Below are 19039 nucleotides of genomic sequence, written 5' to 3' on the forward strand. Positions count from 1 at the left end.
AGGCCGGCCCACGCCCTGCGCGCCGCGCGCTCTCATTGGGAAACGCGGCCCCGGCCCGCCCCGCGAGCTCCTGGCCGCCCCGCCCGGCCCTCCCCCTGGCCGCCCGGCGCCCCGCGGCCGGCCTCGCTCGGCCTCTGCCTTACAAGGCGGGTCGGCACCGGCCCCGGGGCCACACGGCTCCCGGGGCGGGGGCGGCCCCTCCTGGCCCTCCCGGCCCTCGGTAGCTGGGAGACGGAGGGGCGCGCGGACCTGCCTCGCGGGTGGGCCGGTCGGGTGCGAGCCTCTCTGCGGAGACGCTGCGGGTCCGCGCTGGGGGCCGGGGTTGCGGGGTTGGGACCCCACGGAGCGGGTGCAGGGGGCGGGGAGGGGGCGCCCTGCGAGAGCCAGGGGACAGCGGGAGCGTGCGGTGAGCGCCTCGCTGGGGTCGGCGGGGAAGGGGTCTGGGCCGGGCACTGGGGCGCCGTGAGCAGTTGGGCCGCTTTGAGGGGGGTGCAGGGGGCAACCCCATTCCAGCTGGAGGCGATCGGTCTTGCTGCGGACGGCCTGGGCCCCGGGCTGCCCGTGTGAAAGCGCAGACCTCAGAGCCTCTTCCGCTGTCTCCCTCCTTCTGAGCGCCTGCTTCCCTCTCCCCTCCAGGTGGTGGGCTGGCGGGCACCCCCGCCGCCCTGGACAGCAGTGCTCAGCAGAGGTTCTGGGACTGAGGTGACGGAGGTGCTAGTGTTGAGTTCAACGCCTTGGAGTGCAGAGGTCTTCCCGTGGACCCTCCAGGACCCCCTCCAGTGGAGGAAGCCGCCCCAGGCTGCCGGGATGTCCAGCCTCCAGGGAAAGAGTGGCCTTCAGGTCATTTCCAACTTCACCACCTTGTGACTGGCCAAGGAGCCACCCCAGGCCCTTCCTCCCCTCCCAGCTGCAAAGCCACCCCCACGCCAGGCTTACACACACACTTCACACACACCCGCCACCCCCTACCCCGGCCCCCAGGACCTGTCTCCATCCTGGCTGCAAAGCCCCCGCATCCCAACTTGACTTGAGTCTCACCTGAATCAGAATTGTGGCAGCAGCTTCTGACTTCACCTGGGATTCCAACCAGGCCAGGGGGCCACGGAGGCAGCAGAGGAAGCTAGGGTGCTGAGCTGGAGGAGGGCTGACCGACAGGCGGCCCCACAGGTGAGAGGACGCAGTTCCCCCCAGGGAGCGCAGCAGGCAGACGTGTCCTGCCCTCCCCACCTGGCCCTGGGCCCTGGGCCTTTCCCTCTAGCCCTCTGGTTTCTGCTTCTGCTCAAAACCAGCCGAAGATAGGCTTCTAATTCTAATTCCTCTGCAAAGGTTCACACTGCGGAGCCCAGGTGAGTCCAGAATCTTAGACCTGAAAGAGCACGAAGAGCAGGGAGTCACCCGAGGCCCGTTCCTGGCGAACCTTGGTCCTGACTTTCCTTGGTCCTGACACTGGGCTGCGCCCCGCCAGTCCCCCACAGCCCTGAGTGCCACCCACATTGTTCTTAACTACGCAAGCCAAGTCATGAAGACCAGTTCTCAGGATTGTATCCCCATTGTTGTATTAGCCAAAAGACTAAGGTGTTCAATCTATTTTTCAAACCCTGTGCCAACGCCATAATGTGACCCTGGTGATTTTGCAAAGGTACAACTGCTCTGGGAGGCGGGTGCCGGGCTTCGGGAGAAGCTTCTGAGGGACAGAGTCCTCGGGAAGCGGAGACAGGGCCTGGGGGCCGGGGTGGGCTCCCACAACACGTGCTCCCCCCAACGACAATTGCCGGAGCCGCAGCCCTCAGCCCTGGTTCGGGATCAGGGGACCGTTCTTCCATCTATGGCTGCCGGACTGATCCTCCGTGGGGGATGATCGCCCCCTGGCCCTTGGTCGTCTGCCAAGACCTGGATGATCCGCATCTACCCTGCAGTTATTACAGCCCAGCTCGAGTGGGCAGGAGCAGGTCTGCACTGTAGTCGTGTGGAGGCCCATGGATGGAACCGTCTGCCCTTGCTGTGCTGGTTTTTCAAGGCCGTGGGGCAGAGGACCACGGCTGGCGGCTCAAACAGCAGAAGTCCTCACAGTCCAAAGTCGGGGTGTCAGTGGCCATGCTCCCTGCGATGGCTCTGGGGCCCTTCCTACCTCCTCTGGCTTCTGGGCCGCCAGGTGTCCCTGGCTCCAGGCTGCATCGCCCAACCTGGGCCTCCATTCTCACGTGGCCTCCTCCCCCATGTCTGTTTCTGCCCTGCATCTTGCACCAGGACATGAGTGGATTTAGGGCCCATGCGGGTTGTATGGGGTGCCCTCCTGTCGAGTCCCTAAGTATGCCTGCAGAGACCACCATCTGTGCCATCCCCCAGGGATGGGCGCTAAGCTCTGGGCACCATCTCCGCATCCCAGTGCCCCCGGCCCAGCGTCCTGGGCAGGTTCCGTGTCCCATGTCTCGACTGTGACAATTTGGCTCAGGACCCTGGGCCCCCTCCCCAAGGACCACCTTGGTGGGAGGCAGCTGTGGGCAGGAAGGGGTTGGGCTCTCAGGCTGCATCGAACTCCATATGCTGGGTGTGAACATGGTCCTTATTTTAAATCCCGAAGGACATCTTGGTTGAAATTCATCCTCGTTCACACACTTGGAGGCCTGGGTGGCTCCATCTTGGACCACGCAGTCTTCCCCAGGTGGGAAGCCGCTCGTGGGCCGCGGGCTGTGTCCAGGCCCCACTCAAGCAGCAGTGGGGGCCCGTCCATCTCGCTGGAGAAGGGGGCAGAGCTTTGGGGCTCCTGGTGCTGCTCAGCTCAGGCAGAGTTGCCCTTCATCGCAAGGAGCTCTGTGCAGGCCAGGGAAGGGGGCGCCCTCAGCGCAGAGCCCTGGACAGACTCTGCGGGCGGCCCCTCTGCGGGCGGAGCTGCTGTGTGCTCGCTGCGGGTCAGCGCCCGGCGGGGCCCCCTCCCCTGGGAGGTGTGTGGGGAGGGTGGACAGCCAGCTCCTTGCAGGAACGTCTTCAGGATGACCCAGTGTGGGGACGCCCAGCACCCGCTCTGTGCCCATGGGGGCCCTGCCCTGCGCATAGAGGCCTCCTGGGGTGGACGTCCAGCCAGGGCCCATCAGGGGCCGGACACTCGCTGCAGATTGTGAAGAATCTCACGACAGTGGCAGGAGAGCACTGGACCACACCCGGGGGTCCTGGTGTGAATGGCCCTCATCACCATCCTGAGTTTAAGGCAGCGCCCCAGGATTCAGAGAGGTTGAGCTGCTGACCCAGGACACACAGCGGGTTTGGGGCAGGGCTGGCGTCCACCACCAGCATGTGCTTGACGGTTACCTTGGAGACCTGTATTTTGACTTAGGTTTACCCTTGCAATCACAAACCTGGGCACAGAGTCTTATTAAGAAAGCCGTATAAATTTCTCATAGTTTAAGATGATTCCGTAATTTTTATTCTAATAAGATTTTCAGGACCTGGGACCCGTTATTTACTCTGCTTCTAAGAAAATCTAGCCTGGCTTCAGCTCAGCAAGGAGGCTGGGGGCTTCCCCTTAGGTCTGGGGACCCGCCGCCCACCCATCCCTCCTCGCCTCTGCTTGTGCCAGACCTACGGTGCTGACCCTCCGACATCTTTGCCCCAGGTTGGTGTTGTTGGGTCCATGCTTCCACACTGACTGCTACTTCTATCACCCTCTGTGATGCCACCCCTCCTGGTGTTACCTTTCTGCCCTTCTCCACAGGATCTCTAGGTGGGGGTGTCTGTTCACACGGCTTGGGATACGTGATGCCTCCTGTAACTGTACTTTCACGTCCTCTGTCAGTTCAGGGACCATCAGCCCTTGTAACGCTTGCCCCCCTGCGTGCTTGTCTCCCTGGCCTCCAGCTGGACACAGGAGACCCCCTTCCGCCCTCCCTCTCTGCCCACCTCTCCTCCTCTGTCCATCTCATCCTCTGCTGGGTAATTTCCTCAGATTATCTTCCAGTTTAATAAGTCTTTCTTCAACTGTGTTTATTATTTCACTTACTTTAACAAGTGTATTTATTTCTGAAAATTCTACCTCTTTTACATGTCCTTCTGATCATGTAGAAAATCCACTTGTTGCTTATTTTTTGTGATTGTTGTATATTTACATATTTCATGCACCCTACTGAATACTCTGTGTTTCTGATCATGAATTTCAAGTTCCCGGGGCCTGAATCCACCTTCGTTGTTTGTTGACTTCCACTCACAATGGTGTTTTCTTTGATCTTTGATTGTGAACTTGCTTTGATTGATCCTAAACTTTGAAATCGAGAGCTCTCAGAAATCTAGAACCTCAGCTTTGGCCATCTTATTTAAGTCTGTTTCTGCCGCAGTCCCTGACTTTGTCCTGGAATCTTGCAACAAGCCTGCTTTTGACTCAAGGCCTTGTTTCAAAGCAGCCCACCCTTCTTGTGCTCACCATGTACCTCCAAGCTCACCTTCTTCCTCTAGTTTCAGCCAGAGGGTCCTGGAGGGTCACACCTCAATTCAGGGGGCTCCCCCCAGAGACAGGCTGGGGAGCCTGTTCCAGAGGCCCAGACCGGGCCTGGCTCCCACCAGGATGCAGAGCCTAGCATGGAGGAGGGCCGGGGGCGGCTGCCAGCCCTCCACAGAAACCGCTGCCCAGAAGCCAGCTGCCAGTACTGATTTCAAGTTCATTGCCATTAGAATTAACTTTTATTATTTCCTATAAAACTTACTGAAGATTTCCAAAGAATTTTCTTAAAAAGCTACTTAAATTCATACAGTTCAAAACATTAATAATCAACGAAAGTAAAAACATGGCACCCAGCCCGTCTTGAATCTGCTTTCTTTCTGGAATAACGTGTAGACATGTTTAGAAAACTAGGCGGGTCTTTAACATACGGCTTCTGGAGTGAGGGAGATGCGAGTTCATGAGACTCCTCCTGCGTGGCCAGAAGCAGCGGCCTTCAGCTCTGTTCCCTTTTGATGCCGGGGGGCGGGGCTCTGAAGGTGGGCGGCGGGGCCCAGGTTTCCTCCTCGAGCTGGAAGCCAGGCTGGGCGGCATGGGCAATGCCAGCCAGAGGGAGGGGCACCCTGAGGACCTGGGGCACGCGCCCTGGCTCTACACGAGCTGAGGAGCCCTGTCCCCAGGCTCCGGGTCCTCCGGCATCGTGATCATGGCAACAGGGGTGGGGCTGCTGGGCACAGGGTCCTTCGCGGAGGTGCAGCCCCCCACCTCTCTGACAATTGGGATGCCCTCCTCCCCACACTCTCCCTTGATGGCAGGCAGGCTCTTGGGTGCCTGGGCGGACGGCATCCCCACCAGCATGCAGGGCATCTGCTGGACGTCCAGTTCGCCGTCCAGCCCTCCGGGGATGTTGATGACCGTGGACTCCACGGTCCAGGGCTCCTGGTGGCTGGGGACGGTGTCCTGGTGCTTCTGGGGCCACATGTCCTGGTTGTGGCCCTGCAGCGGGGATGGGAGCTGGAGGGTTTCCGGGACAGACTCCGCGGCTGGGATCCCGGTGGAAAAGGACCCCTGGACGCAGGACTCGGCTGGTTCAGGCCCCTGGGCTCCTGCAGAGAAAAGAGATGTCCCCATGAGCACCTCGGGGCAGGGGTGGGAGAGGAGCCCGGACGCAGCATAGGGCCCTGCACAGAGGCCCCCAGACAGTAGGGCCCGGCGTGGGCAGCAGAGCCCAGGCCCAGCCCCGTGCGCCTCTTCCCGCCCCTCCGCGCCTCTGGGGGCTCCGTTTCATCCTCCCCGTGCGCCCCTTCCCGCCCCTCCGCGCCTCTGGGGGCTCCGTTTCATCCTCCCCGTGCGCCTCTTCCTGCCCCGGCTGTTTCATCCTCCCCGTGCGCCTCTTCCTGCCCCGGCTCTGTTTCATTCTTTCTCAAGATGTGTTTTGCTCATGCTGACATGTCCGACTCTTTGCGACCCCATGGACGGTAGCCCACCAGGCTCCTCTGTCCATGGGATTTTCCAGGCGAGGATACTGGAGTGGCTTGCCATTTCCTTCTCCAGAGCATCTTCCTGATCTAGGGATCGAACCCAGGTCTCCTGCATTAGCAGTTGGGTTCTTTACCAGCTGAGTCACCAGGGAAGCCCCTCAGATGTGTTTGGTAATTAACAAGTTTTCTGTTCTCTTCAGATATTTTGAACTTTGTCTTTTGTTTCTCTAAGCAAAATAAACCCTCGCGGTTACTCGGTGATTTCGCCTGCTGAGTCCCGAGGCCCTTGGGGCTGTTTCTCCTGTGGTTTCGCGGACTCTCACTCAGGTGCTTTGTCTCCACGGTGAGTCGGTCACTCGGACGGGGAGCGACTGGTTTTCTGTGTTCTGTGTCCTCAAGGCAGCAGCATTGCGTGATGAAGGGCGAGTCTCAGAGGGCCCCCGCCTGGCACTCAGGATGACCCTAACCCTCTGTCGGTTCTCAGCTGGGGGCTCAGGGTCACCCCCTTTCACAAAGGGTCGGCCAGGGGTCTGGCTGGGGTGGAGCGTTGGGGTCCTCTTGTTCACCCCTGCACTTGGGGGACCCGGTTTTATGGGACAACTTAACCCATAAAGTCAGGCCGGCCCTGGACGCGGCCCTCTGTGTCTCCCGCCTGTCTGTCTGTGAAGGTTAGACTCGGCGGGGCTGCTGCCCCGGTGTCTCTCTGGGTCTCTCTGCCTCAGTCGTCCCCTCCCGAGTCCCTTCCCTCCCGGCTGGCGGTACCACCACAGGAGGCCGCCCCGCGTGTGGCGCACCCGCACCCACCACGCGCCTTCGGTCCTCGGAGTCAGCCTGCTCTCTCAGGCTCACAGAGCAACCTCCCTTCTTCTCTACCAGTTTCAATGACATCACGTTTGTACTTTGTGATCCTCCAAAACCGCCTTTCGTGGAACCACGTAAACATCTAACTACCCTCCCGGCCGCCCGCTCCCTCCCCGGGATCGGAGGCGCGGAGCCCCACGTCAGGCATTTTGAAGAGTTAACAGCTCAGGTGTCCTGTACTCCTCAGGGATGCACGCTCGTGAGATGTTAGCATCGTGAACGTTCATTATTGCAAAGCTGAGTGGTGGATGTTCTTCAGGCTCTGAAAGGACGAACACTCACGAATGATGAGGTCTGGAGCCCCCAACAGGCGGGACGCAGCGGGGCTGAGCCCGAGCGTCTGGGGGACCCCGCCCTGTAGCCACACGGTCACTCTTGGGCTCCTCAGCTCTCGTGGGGCCACAGGAGAGGACAGCAGGGTGGCCCTCAGCCCGGCAGACATCCACTGCTGCTGCTTAGACCCGTGTCCCACTTTACCTCTGGAGCCCACCTCTGTTTGGCACACAGCGGGGGCAGGGGCTGTCTGCGGACCCCCAGCAAGCTCCCCCTTCTCTGCATCACAGAGACAAGTCCCGGCCCTGGCTCTCTCTGGCGATTTCTCTCCTTTTTCTTTTGAGAATATTGGACGTGCTAGAGAATCAAATTTAGGCAGACCTCGACGTGCCCGGACTGCAGAGGTCTCACCTGAGCCGGAGCCTTGCTTTTCAGCCACGTCTCCTGCTCCAAGTTGCTTTCTTTCTCTCTGATCCTTTGTATTCTACAGAAAGAGAAATCACAGGGAACCCGTGATGCAGGGTCTGTCACACTGCTGAGGACAGCAGAACAGGCGGCACTTTAGAAAGGACGCTTCAGAGACAGACAGGTCTGCCCCACCCCCTATGAGCTGCGGTGGTCACCAAGAGCTCCAGAACCTTCCCCTCGACCTGGGGCTGGAGCCACGACAGCCTCGGGGACAGTGCTGACTCTCCTCCGGCCTGTGCATCAGGACGGACACAGGGGTGCTTTGTCTGGCACATGTGAGGGTCTCAGGGAAGCCAGGGAGGACCCTGTGATTCCCAGCACAAGAAAGGCTGGCTGCCGCCTGTGCGGGCCTCTGCCTCCCAAGAAGCCTGAGCATCTCACCCACATCTAAACACAGGCGTGTGTCCCCTGCCCGACCCAGCGAGATTGTCCTGTGTCCGCCGGCCGGCAGGTCGGAGGGGTGGCCGCAGTTCTTGCCAGACTCGCTGAAAGGTCAGGGATGCGCTCATTCCAACTTTCAGTGGTGCATGTGCGGGACCCAGAGACTGGGCCTATGCAAAACTTCTGAGAGTCTAGACAGCCTTACAAGCAGATATGTTGCTGGGAGACTTCTCGGTCAAAACAGCACATCTGTAAATGCCCTCGTCCCTTTCCTGGTCCAGGACTTTAAAATTATCATCAAGGTATCAACAAATAGTGACAGATATGTGAGTGCGTGAAGATACAACTTCAGGGGAGACAAAGAAGGAACCCTCGCTGGGCCAGAAGCACCGACGCCCCACAGAGGAGAAAGCAAAGGCCCAGAGGAGGTCAGAGGAGGCTGCTGTCGACGGCGGGAGAGGCCCTCATGGAATCTACCGCAAGCGAGGCGGGGGCGGCCGTGGGAGTAGGGGTCCCGATGGATAACCTGCTGGGGCCGCAGCAGGCCGAGCAGCCAGGCAGACAGCCGGTCGCTGCTGCAAAACCTCCTGAATCCACAGCAACAGCGGGGAGCATGCCCCACACGAAAGCGGTAACCTCAGTGGACAGAAGGCCGTGTGGGCTCACACACCCAAGGGCATGGCACCCAGGAAGCGGGGGGGGGGGAGGGGGGGGGCGGGGCTGAGGTATCGCCAAACACCCAAGCACCGCTGGGAGTCAAGAGCAAAGCGCTGCTGTGGCGTGAAGGGGAGAACCCGGCGCAGCGTGTGCGGGACACGCTGGAGGGTGTGGGGCAGAGCCTGTGGGAGGGCGTGGGGGCTGGCTGGGGGGGCTGCGCATCAAAGCGCACGGAGGTCTGCTGAAAGGAGAGGGGAGCTGTCGGAACCTTCAGAAACTTGCCCGCCACCGCGGGGCTTCCCAGGTGGCACTAGTGGTAAGGAACCTGCCCGCCAGTGCAGGAGATATAAGAAATACAGTCTCCATCCCTAGACTGGGAAGATCCCCTGGAGGAGGAAACGGCAACCCACTCCAGTATTCTCACCTGGAAAACCCCATGGACAGAGGAGCCTGGTGGGCAACAGTCCACAGGGTCCAGCTGCAGCTTCAGGGAGGGCAGCCCCCACTCCCCACTCTGTGCAGCGCTGGTGTGCAGTGCAGTGCAGTGCACTGCAGGTGTGGCGTGTGTGTTCTGGCTGACCCAGCCCTCACAGCTGCTGTCCTGGTTCTGGCCCCCTTGGCAGTAACAGCCTCCCGCGTGCCGTCCAGCGGAAGACTTAAAGAGACAGGACCTTACCCCTCCTGCTTGCAGCCAGACAGTCAAGGATGTCTTCCCCAGGCCACTGGCTGACCAAACAGGCAATGGAAGAAAATTTTCAGTGACAAGAAATACACTCTTTGCAAAATTCAGCCTTCAACAGGCAAAAATCTATAATCTCCAAGGAACAAATCTGACTTCCATTGTTATCACATGATAATACTACAAAGAAACAGGAAGTTCGGACTTTCAAGCTAACAGTCAAGGATATTAAGTCAGCTGTCTCAGAAATACTCAATGAGTCAGGACATCAAGGACGAAGAATTAAAGGAGATCAGGATAATGGTGTAAGAACAGATCAGAATATCAACAAAGAAGTAGAAATTATGAACAGAAACTAAACAAATTCTAGAGCTAAAAAGTATAAAAGTTGAAATTAAAAAAAATTCACTAGAGGAGCTCAACAGATTTGACCAGTGAAAAAAGGATAAAAAAAAAAAAAACTTGACTAAACTGAAATTATTAATATCCAATCTGAACTGTAAAGAAAAAACAATGAAAGGAAGTGAATGGAGCCTGGTGGGCCTGTGGGTCTCCATCAGAGGTATCAAGATGTGCCTTGTAGGACTCCCAGAAGGAGGAGAGAGAAACAGAGCAGAAAAACAGCTGAAGAAATAATGAAAGCTTCCCCAAACGGATAAAAACATGAATCTACACATCTAATCTACACTCTCCATGAAGAGTATGAAAAGGCAAAAAGATATGACACTGAAAGATGAACTCCCCAGGTCGGTAGGTGCCCAAATTGCTACTGGGGAAGAGGGGAGAAGTAGCTCCACAAAGAGTGAGGAGGCTGAGCCAAAGCAAACAACCCACGACGCCCAGCTGTGCGTGTGACTGGTGGTGGAAGTAAAGCCCGACGCTGTAAGAACAATATTGCGCAGGAACCTGGAATGTTAGGTCCATGAATCAGGGTAAATTGGAAGTGGTCAGACAGGAGATGGCAAGAGTGAACATCGACACTTTAGCAATCAGTGAACTAAAATGGACCGGAATAGGTGAATTTAATTCAGGTGACTGCTATATCTACAACTGTGGGCAAGAATCCCTTAGATGAAGTGGAGTAGCCATCATAGTCACATAGTCAACAGAAGAGTCTGAAACGCAGCACTTGGGTGCAGTCTCAGGAACAACATAAGGATCTCTATTTGTTTCCAAGGCAAACCATTCAATATCACAGTAATCCAAGTCTATGCCCCAACCACTAATACCAAAGAAGTAGAAATTGAATGGTTCTATGAAGACCTACAAGACCTGCTAGAAAGTGAAAGTCACTCAGTTGTGTCTGACTCTTTGTGACCCCATGGACTATAGAGTCCACGGAATTCTCCAGGCCAGAATGCCGGAGTGGGTAGCCTTTCCCTTCTCCAGGGGATATTCCCAACCCAGGAATCGAACTGGGGTCTCCTGCATTGTAGGTGGATTCTTTACCAATTGAGCTATCAGGGAAGCCCTTCTAGACCTTCTATAACTAACACCCAAAAAACATGTCCTAAGGGGACAGGGATACAAAAGTAGGAAGTCAAGAGATACCTAGAGTAAGAGGAAAGTTTGGCCTTGGAGCACAGAAGGAAGCAGGCAGAGGCGAACAGAGTTCTGCCAAGAGAACGCACTGGTCATAGCAAACACCCTCTTCCAATGACACAAGGGATGACTCTACACATGGACATTACCAGATGGTCAATACCAAAATCAGATTGATTATATTCTTGGCAGCTGAAGATGGAGAAGCTCTATACAGTCAGAAAAAACAATACTGGGAGCTGACTGTGGCTCAGGTCATGAGCTTCTTATTGCCAGGTTCAGATTTAAATTGAAGGAAAATAGGGAAAATCACTAGACCATTCAGGTATGACCTAAATCAAATCCCTTACAATTATACAGTGGAAGTGACAAATAAATTCAAAGGATTCGATCTGATAGAGTCCCTGAAGAACTATAGATGGAGAATCATAAATTGTACAGGAAGTGGTGATCAAAACCATCCCCAAGAAAAAGAAATGCAAAAAGGCAAAAGGGCTGTCTGAAGAGGCCTCACAAATAGCTGAGAAAAGAAGAGAAGCAAAAGGCAAAGGAGAAACATAAAAATATACCCATCTGAATGCAGAGTTCCAAAGAATAGCAAGGAGAGATAAGAAAGCCTTCTTAAGTGAACAATGCAAAGAAATAGAGGAAAACAATAGGATGGGAAACACTAGAGATCACTTCAAGAAAATTAGAGATACCAGGGGAACATTTCATGCAAAGATGGGCACAATAAAGGACAGAAACTGTATGGACTTAACAGAAGCAGAAAATATTGAGAAGAAGTGGCAAGAATACACAGAAGAACTATACAAAAAAGATCTTCGTGACCCAGATAACCATGATGGTATGATCACTCACCTAGAGCCAGACATCTTGGAGTGTGATGTCAAGTGAATCTTAGAAAGCATCACTACTAACAAAGCTAGTGGAGGTGATGGAATTCCAGCTGAGCTATTTCAGATCCTAAAAGATGATGCGGTGAAAGTGCTGCACTCAATATGCCAGCAAATTTGGAAAACTCAGCAGTGGCCACAGCACTGGAAAAGATCAGTTCTCATTCCAATCCCAAAGAAAAGCGATACCAAAGAATGTTTCAACTACTGCACAATTGCACACTTTTCATATACTAGCAAAGTAATGCTCAAATTTCTCCAAGAGAGGCTTCAACAGTACGTGAACCAAGAACTTTCAGATGTTCAAGCTGGATTTATAAAAGGAAGAGGAACCAGAGATCAAATTGCCAACATCTGTTGGGTCATAGAAAAAGCAAGAGAATTCCAAAAAAAATCTACTTGTGCTTCATTGACTACGCCGAAGCCTTTGACTGTGTGGATCACAGCAAACAGTGGAAAATTCTTTAAGAGATAGGAATACCAGACCACCTTACCTGCTTCCTGAGAAACCTGTATACAAGTCAAGCAGCAACAGTTAGATAGCAGACATGAAACAACAGACTGATTCCAAATTGGGAAAGGAGTACATCAAGGCTGTATATTGTCACCCTCTTATTTAACTTATATGCAGAGTACATCATGCTAAATGCTGGACTGGATGAAGCACAAAGTGGAATCAAGATTGCTGGGAGAAATATCAGTAACTTCAGATATGCAGAGGACACCACCCTAATGGCAGAAAGTGAAGAGGAACTAAAGAGCCTCTTGATGAAAGTGAAGGAGGAGAGTGAAAAAGCTGGCTTATAACGCAGCATTCAAGAAACGAAGATCATGGCATCTGGTTCCATCCCTTGATAGCAAATAAATGGGGAAACAATGGAAACAGTGACAGACTTTATTTTCTTGGGCTGCAAAATCACTGCAGATGGTGACTGCAACCATGAAATTAAAAGATGTTTACTCTTTGAAAGAAAAGCTATGATCAACCTAGACAGCATATTAAAAAGCAGAGACATTACTTTGCCAACAGAGGTCCCATATAGTCAAAGTTATGGTTTTTCCAGTAGTCATGTATGGATGTGAGAGTTGGACCATAAAGAAGGCTGAGCCCCAAAGAATTAATGCTTTTGAGCTGTGGTGTTGGAGAAGACTCTTGAGAGTCCCTTGGACTGCAAGGACATCAAACCAGTCCTTCCTAAAGGAAATCAGTCCTGAATATTCACTGGAAGGACTGATGCTGAAGCTCCAATCCTTTGGCCACCTGATGTGAAGAGCTGACTCACTGGAAAAGACCCTGATGCTGGGAAAGATTGAAGGCATCAGGAGAAGGGGACAACAGAGGATGAGATGGTTGGATGGCATCACAAACTCAACGGACATGGGTTTGGGTGGACTTCGGGAGTTGGTGATGGACAGGGAGGCCTGGCGTGCTGCGGTCCATGGGGTCGCAGAGAGTCGGACACGACTGGGCGACTGAGCAACACAGTTGAGAAGCTTAACTGAACCCCAAGCAAGAGAAGCTAAAACCCTCAGCGAGACATGTTACGACCGGTTTCCTAGGACTAAAGAGAGGCAGAGCTAATGACAAAGGAGTGGTCCTCGGTGTCATAAACAGCAGCTTCTCATCAGATTCCACAGAGGCCAAAAGGCACCGGGGTGACACAAGGTCATGAAGGAAACAAAACCACCAGCCAAGAATTCTAAATCCCCCACAGCTATCTTTTAAGAATGATGGAGACATTAAGACATCTTCAGGTAAACAAGGGCTGAGGGACGTTATTACAACACACCCGCCACACAAGAAATGCCAAGACTTACACAGTTTACCAGTCTCTCCAAATTCTTCAGGTTAAGATGAAAAGGTACTGGACAGCAAAGCCATAAAAGCAATAAATAATACAGGTAGAGGTAACTACATATGTTAATTTATAAGCCAGTATTACTGTACTTTGATTCGTAACTCTTCCCCTTTTCTATATGATTTAAAGATAGATGCATAAAACAATAATTATAAATCTCTGTTCATGGGCACACAATATACAAATATGTAATCCGTGACATTAACAACATAGAGGAGGAGGGATGGAAATGTATGAGAATAGTGTCTTGGAATACTCTTGAATACTGAATTCAAATACTATTGAAACTGAATTAGTATTATTCAAACTTTATTGTTATAAATTTAGAATGTTAATTGTAATCCTCAAGGTGACCATTAAGAAGATGACTAAAGACCATGTAAGAAAATGGTACCATACAAAAATTCAATTAAATACAAAAAAGTCAGTTGTATTTATTCCTCGACTCCTAATGGAGGAACAATATATATATAATAGCTGAGTAGCAGAAGTAAATCCTTATCTACTAATTAATTACCTTAAACATGAATGAAGCAGGAAACAGTAGAAATTCCCATGGGAAGTGGGGAGCCAGACCCCTGCCTCACACCACACACACCAACAACCACAGATAGGAAAGGACCCAGCTCTCAAGATCAAAATGTTAAACTGTCGGTAGGAAGTATCAAAGACTCTCCTTTAGGTCTTTGGGTGCAAGATTTGTGAACAGAGCCCCAAAGCACTATTTCTGAAACATTCGTAATTGTGATCCCCGGGCCCACAGGCTCACCTGGGGTGGCGGGGAGCTCTCGGGGGTAACGGTGCTGACCGAGCTCAGGCTGGAGCATCTGGAGAGTGGAGGCAGGAACTCCTTGCGCTTGACTCTGCTGGACCGTGAGAGACAGACATGGGGGATCTGGGGTGGGGCTGGGGTGCCTGAGGGCTGCAGGGGAGAGTGTGTGTTTGCCTGTGTGTGTGCACACGCTCATGCATGCGTGTGTGCCCGTGCGTGTATGTGTGCGCACTCATGCGTGTGTGCCCGTGCGCGTATGTGTGAACCGTCGGAAGGGCCGCCTACACTTGCACAGATGGAAATCAAATGAGCTGATGCCTGGTGTCCTTCAGCTCAGGCGCCAGCCGTGAGCAGGGTGGCCGCAAGGGGTTGTGACTTCCAGGTTGGGGCAGAGCTGAAAGCCAGTCAGTGACTGAACTCCGCAGAGGGCTTTCCTGCCCCAAATGCTCCGTCACAGGTGGATCGCTCTCCTAGGAAACCTGAGCCAAGGCGCGCCCCCAGCCCCCGTCAGACAGAAAGGCTCGCAACTCACTGTATGGCGGACGTGCTCCGGCCAGAACACAGCTCCTGTGGGCAGGAGGGGAGAAGCACGGTTAGGAGGAGCCAAGAGCCAACACCCCTGCCCTCCCCCGCGCCCTGGCTGTCGTGTCAGGGCACCTGGGGGCCCCTGGGTCCACGGGGGACGCTGGAGGGTGGCGCCAGGCCCCACCCTCGAGCTCTGGCTGAGCTGCGTCCCCTCCCTTCCATAGTTGAAGTCCTGTCCCCCATGACTTGTCACCGTCCTTGGAAACAGGGCCTGCACAGAGGCTAATAGTGAAGCCAGGTCACTCGTGTAGGTCCCGGGGCACGAGGCCTGATGTCCTCGTGGAAGGACGAATTCAGGATGGAAACCGTGTGCCCAGGTGGCGCTGACGGCTCAGAGACACCAGCCCTGGCGACGCCCTGACCGCAGACTTCTAGCTCCAGGATGGGAGCAGGAAGTGAGCTATCTAGGCAGCTTGGCCCTGCAGCCCCAGCAGAGAAACACACCGTCACACATGTGCATGTGCTCGCTTCTCCTTGGTCAGGGCGGGAGCGGGACAGCCTGGTCACGTGAAGGCCCCCACTTGACTCCCGGGGTGCAGGCCTGGCCTCTGTGGCCCCATCCTCCCTGCCTCTGGCCCATGCTTGGCGTCTGTAGGTTAGAGCCTCACGGGCAGGTGTGTGGTGACGCCTTGCTGTGGCTCTCATCTGTGCGTCCTCGGTGCCTGATTCTGGGCGTCTTTTCAGGTTCTCATTTGCCACTGATAGGATCCCTTTGGGTGAAGAGTTTGTTCAAATCTACAGTTTGAACTGTGGTGCTGGAGAAGACTCTTAAGAGTCCCTTGGACTGCAAGGAGATCCAACCAGTCCATCCTGAAGGAAATCAGTCCTGACTATGCATTGGAAGGACTGATGCTAAAGCTGAAGCTCCAATACTTTGGCCACCTGAGGCGAGGAGCTGACTCATTGGAAAAGACCCTGATGCTGGGAAAGATTGAAGGCGGGAGGAGAAGGGGATGACAGAGGATGAGATGGTTGGGTGGCATCACTGACTCGATGGAATGAGTCTGAGTAAACTCCAGGAGATGGTGATGGACAGGGAGGCCTGGTGTGCTGCAGTCCATGGGGTTGCAAAGAGTCAGATATGACTGAGCGACTGAACTGAACTGAGGTTATTTCAGATTTTTGTTATTATAAACAAAGTTACAGGGAACATCTCTGTCACAGATCTTTGTTTTTCTAAGGCTGGGGCTGTAAGTTAACGGTGGTAGACAGCTGGTGCCAGTGGGTCATCTCCTTTAATCATCACCCACTGACTCAGAGGTTTGCGTAGGGCCCCCTGCCCAGGGTCCCTGCCCAGGTAACTGCACAACAGGGTCAGACCCAGGAAGCCTTGGAGTCTATTTTCATTCTTGGGAGTGCAATTCCTGGGTCCAAAAGTTTGTCAGTGGGTTTACCCCAAGGAAGACCCTTTAAAAGTACACCAGTGACCTAACAAGCCTCATGGTGACTAAACTTGCAATTTCAGAGTGCATCTCAAGGTCGTCTCTCACACACAAAGGAGACGAGAGGTGATAACTTGCAGTCATCTCACAATGGACACATGGTTCATTTTTCTCTTTAATAGGTAGCACTTTGTGTACCATATCAAAGGAAACCTTACACAGGAGATCTTAACACAAGATCACATGCGATTTCTTCCAGAAGCAGTAAACGGGGAGAAATGAGTTTGTCTGAGTGCCCGTCTGGACCTGAGAATGGACACAGAACGCTCCTTCGCCCACACAGACATGCGTCTCAAAAGTGACCCCAGACCTACAGTCAAGAGGTCAAACCCTCACCTTCACCCGGGTTGGGACTTGAGTACAACGTTAGGTAAAAGTGGTGAGTGTGGACCCTGTCTTAAGGGGAAGCTTTGAGCTTTTCACCACGAGGTAAGATGCTAGCTGTGAGTTTTCACGGTGCCCCCTGCGGGAATGGGGATCTTGGCTTCACGTTCCCAAGCTGAGGAGATTTTAAAACCATGAATGGGAGTTTGTCACCGTCCGGTCCATGCTCTGCAGGGACCACCACATCCATACGATGGTTGTTCAACCCTAAACAGACCAGGCCTCAGACGCACTGCCCCCTGGGCAGCCGCAGCATCTCTGGATGGCCGCATCCAGGCCTGCGAGGACCAGTGGGGACCGGCCGGCCTCTGCCGCTGAAGGCTGACCCGGTGAGGGCCCAGGACCAGCGTGTCCTCGGGGGCGGACTGTGTCCCCGCTGCTGCCTGGGGAGGCCTCGGAGAGCCTCGCGCTGGGTGCCCAGAGGCTGCTGAGCCCACGAGGAGGCGAAGCCCCAGCAAACGGGCTGGGGCCACGTGGACACAGCGCACTTGGCTTGACAGGTCTCCGCAGCAGACCGTTTGCACCTGTTCCTCACACACACGTGCCTCACAGCTACAAACATCATGTCACGTGCCATCATTCCCGTTCAAGTAGCACGGCCCCAAACGCTGTAAACATTTAAGGTGAGCGCATCAGACCGGCACCTCCTGTGCGTTGTGGCCCCCTGCAGGCTCCTGGGGGCAACCGCGCCCCTGCCTCTGGCCCCCACCCCCCGGCACCAGGCTCACCTGCTGCAACAAGCTGCTGTTGGCATGGATGGTGAGGCTGGAGACCTGTGAGTGGTCTGGGGTTGGTGGCAACAGTTGCATGGACTTCACGCTGGTGGGGACGCATGGGAGAGAGAAAGCACACGTGTCAGCAAATGGAGATTCTTGGGGGCCCAGAAAGCTTCACTTTCGTGGTTTTCCATCTTCCTGAGGACCTCAGAGCTTGGGATGGGTTGTGTGTTCCCCCGACCCAGAAAAGTCAGAAAAGGAGCAACCCTGCTGAGCCCCGGAGCATCCGACACGGAGAGACAACGGGGGCCTCCTGTTTTAAGCCCCTGTTATGTGGTAAGTCATTGCACTGAACCTAAAATTCACACAGGAGTGTCACGTTGAATTATCCACGTGTGATTGTCTGAGCCTTGGGGAACGGAGGACCTGGGAAGGTTAGCTGAGAGAGATCCGAACACGAGGAGGACTTGGACTGCTGCGGCTGAGGGTAGGAGCAAAGCAGGAGGGACGTGAACCCGTCTCCCTGGAGTGCTCAGGGGGTCCTCCCACACGGGGCAGAGCAGAAACCAGGCTCATCCGGCCGGGTTTCCACCCCAAGGAAACCATGAGAAGACACGTGCTGGTGTGTCTTCGCGTGTAAGACCATAACCCTTGTTCATATTCTCATCCTACCCACTTAACATTTCAGAACAGAGAAGCAGCCCAGAAGAAACTCTCTTAGAAATGGCACAACCGCCACCACCAAGGACACTTCGTCAAGTCCTCTGTAGAGGTTTTGCTCTGAAACATGCCCGTGGAGCTCCTGCACACCGCACGGCTGTGTGCTGGGCGTGTTCCCTCCTTTGGCAGGTGTCACGAGGCTTAGAAACTTCCTCTGGTCTCTGTGAACTCGATCCCACTGGCTCTAACTGGCTGTAACTGGCTCTAAGAGGATCAGCCTCAGGAGTGGGGCTGGGAATGGCCATAAGCACTGCCAATTTGCTCAACTGGACCCAGAAACTACGTTACCCGGAAAACATTCCCTGCGACAAAAAGACTACCAGTAATTTATTTCCCACCTCATCTAGAGGATTTGTAACTTACTTGTATAACCTTTTACCCATCATTAACCCTTTATTAAATAGGGCCGTCTCCTCTTCCAGGAGGAGGAACACAGGCTGGATTGGAAATGAAAACAAATGTTCCCGTAAGGATGCACATGACGCCTGCCCAAGGGGGTGAGTGTGCCCGTAAAAGTCTTGTTATTTTCTTTTAACAAAAAGAACCTCACAATATGTGAGGTAAAACAAGAGGCTCCTAAGGAATATATGCGATCGTTCTTTTATAAAATAAAACATTTTATATACATATATGTATGTATAAATGCACAGAAAAGGTACTGGAAAGAAAGGTGTAAAAGATATGTAAAAGATACAAATCAATGTCCCAGCAATAGTTATTAGTGGGCAGGGAACTCTGTGTGTTTTTGCTTTTATACTGGGAATTTGTATTTCCAAATTTTCTATAATAAATACACGTTGATGTGAAAAAAAAAAATTTAAGGGGAAAGTCTACCATCCTGGTTCCAGTTAAGTTTCTGTCTTTCCTACCAGAAAAGGAAAAAATAGAAGATGTTGT

At 53.7% G+C, this 19039-nt stretch overlaps 1 protein-coding gene and 1 long non-coding RNA gene across 8 annotated transcripts in view; one reads left to right on the forward strand and one right to left on the reverse strand.

Annotated features, from left to right (window-relative positions):
- Positions 1–10: 10 nt before the first annotated feature.
- LOC110136171 (uncharacterized) lies at positions 11–4548 on the forward strand. The gene is made up of 4 exons (XR_011491143.1): positions 11–302; positions 637–1167; positions 1327–3610; positions 3710–4548. It is a non-coding gene; the product is annotated as an uncharacterized lncRNA (long non-coding RNA).
- A 97-nt stretch (positions 4549–4645) lies between these two features.
- Positions 4646–19039, reverse strand: part of LOC110136163 (probable palmitoyltransferase ZDHHC11B) — a 44922-nt gene continuing 30528 nt past the window's right edge. For 4 of the 7 annotated variants that reach the window (XM_070476428.1, XM_070476425.1, XM_070476426.1 and 1 more), the window contains 4 exons: positions 17435–17525; positions 14828–14862; positions 7453–7525; positions 4646–5532 (listed from right to left, as the gene is read on the reverse strand). In XM_070476428.1, the coding sequence (XP_070332529.1) occupies positions 5078–5532; positions 7453–7525; positions 14828–14862; positions 17435–17525 (654 nt within the window). In that variant the 3' untranslated portion in view covers positions 4646–5077. Of the gene's footprint in view, positions 5533–7452; positions 7526–14292; positions 14390–14827; positions 14863–17434; positions 17526–19039 lie in introns of all 7 variants that reach the window. The other 3 variants (XM_070476424.1, XM_020891672.2, XM_020891673.2) reach the window with 2 other exon arrangements.

Source organism: Odocoileus virginianus, chromosome 14, assembly GCF_023699985.2.
Source record: "Odocoileus virginianus isolate 20LAN1187 ecotype Illinois chromosome 14, Ovbor_1.2, whole genome shotgun sequence".
NCBI classification, from domain to species: Eukaryota; Metazoa; Chordata; class Mammalia; order Artiodactyla; family Cervidae; genus Odocoileus; species Odocoileus virginianus.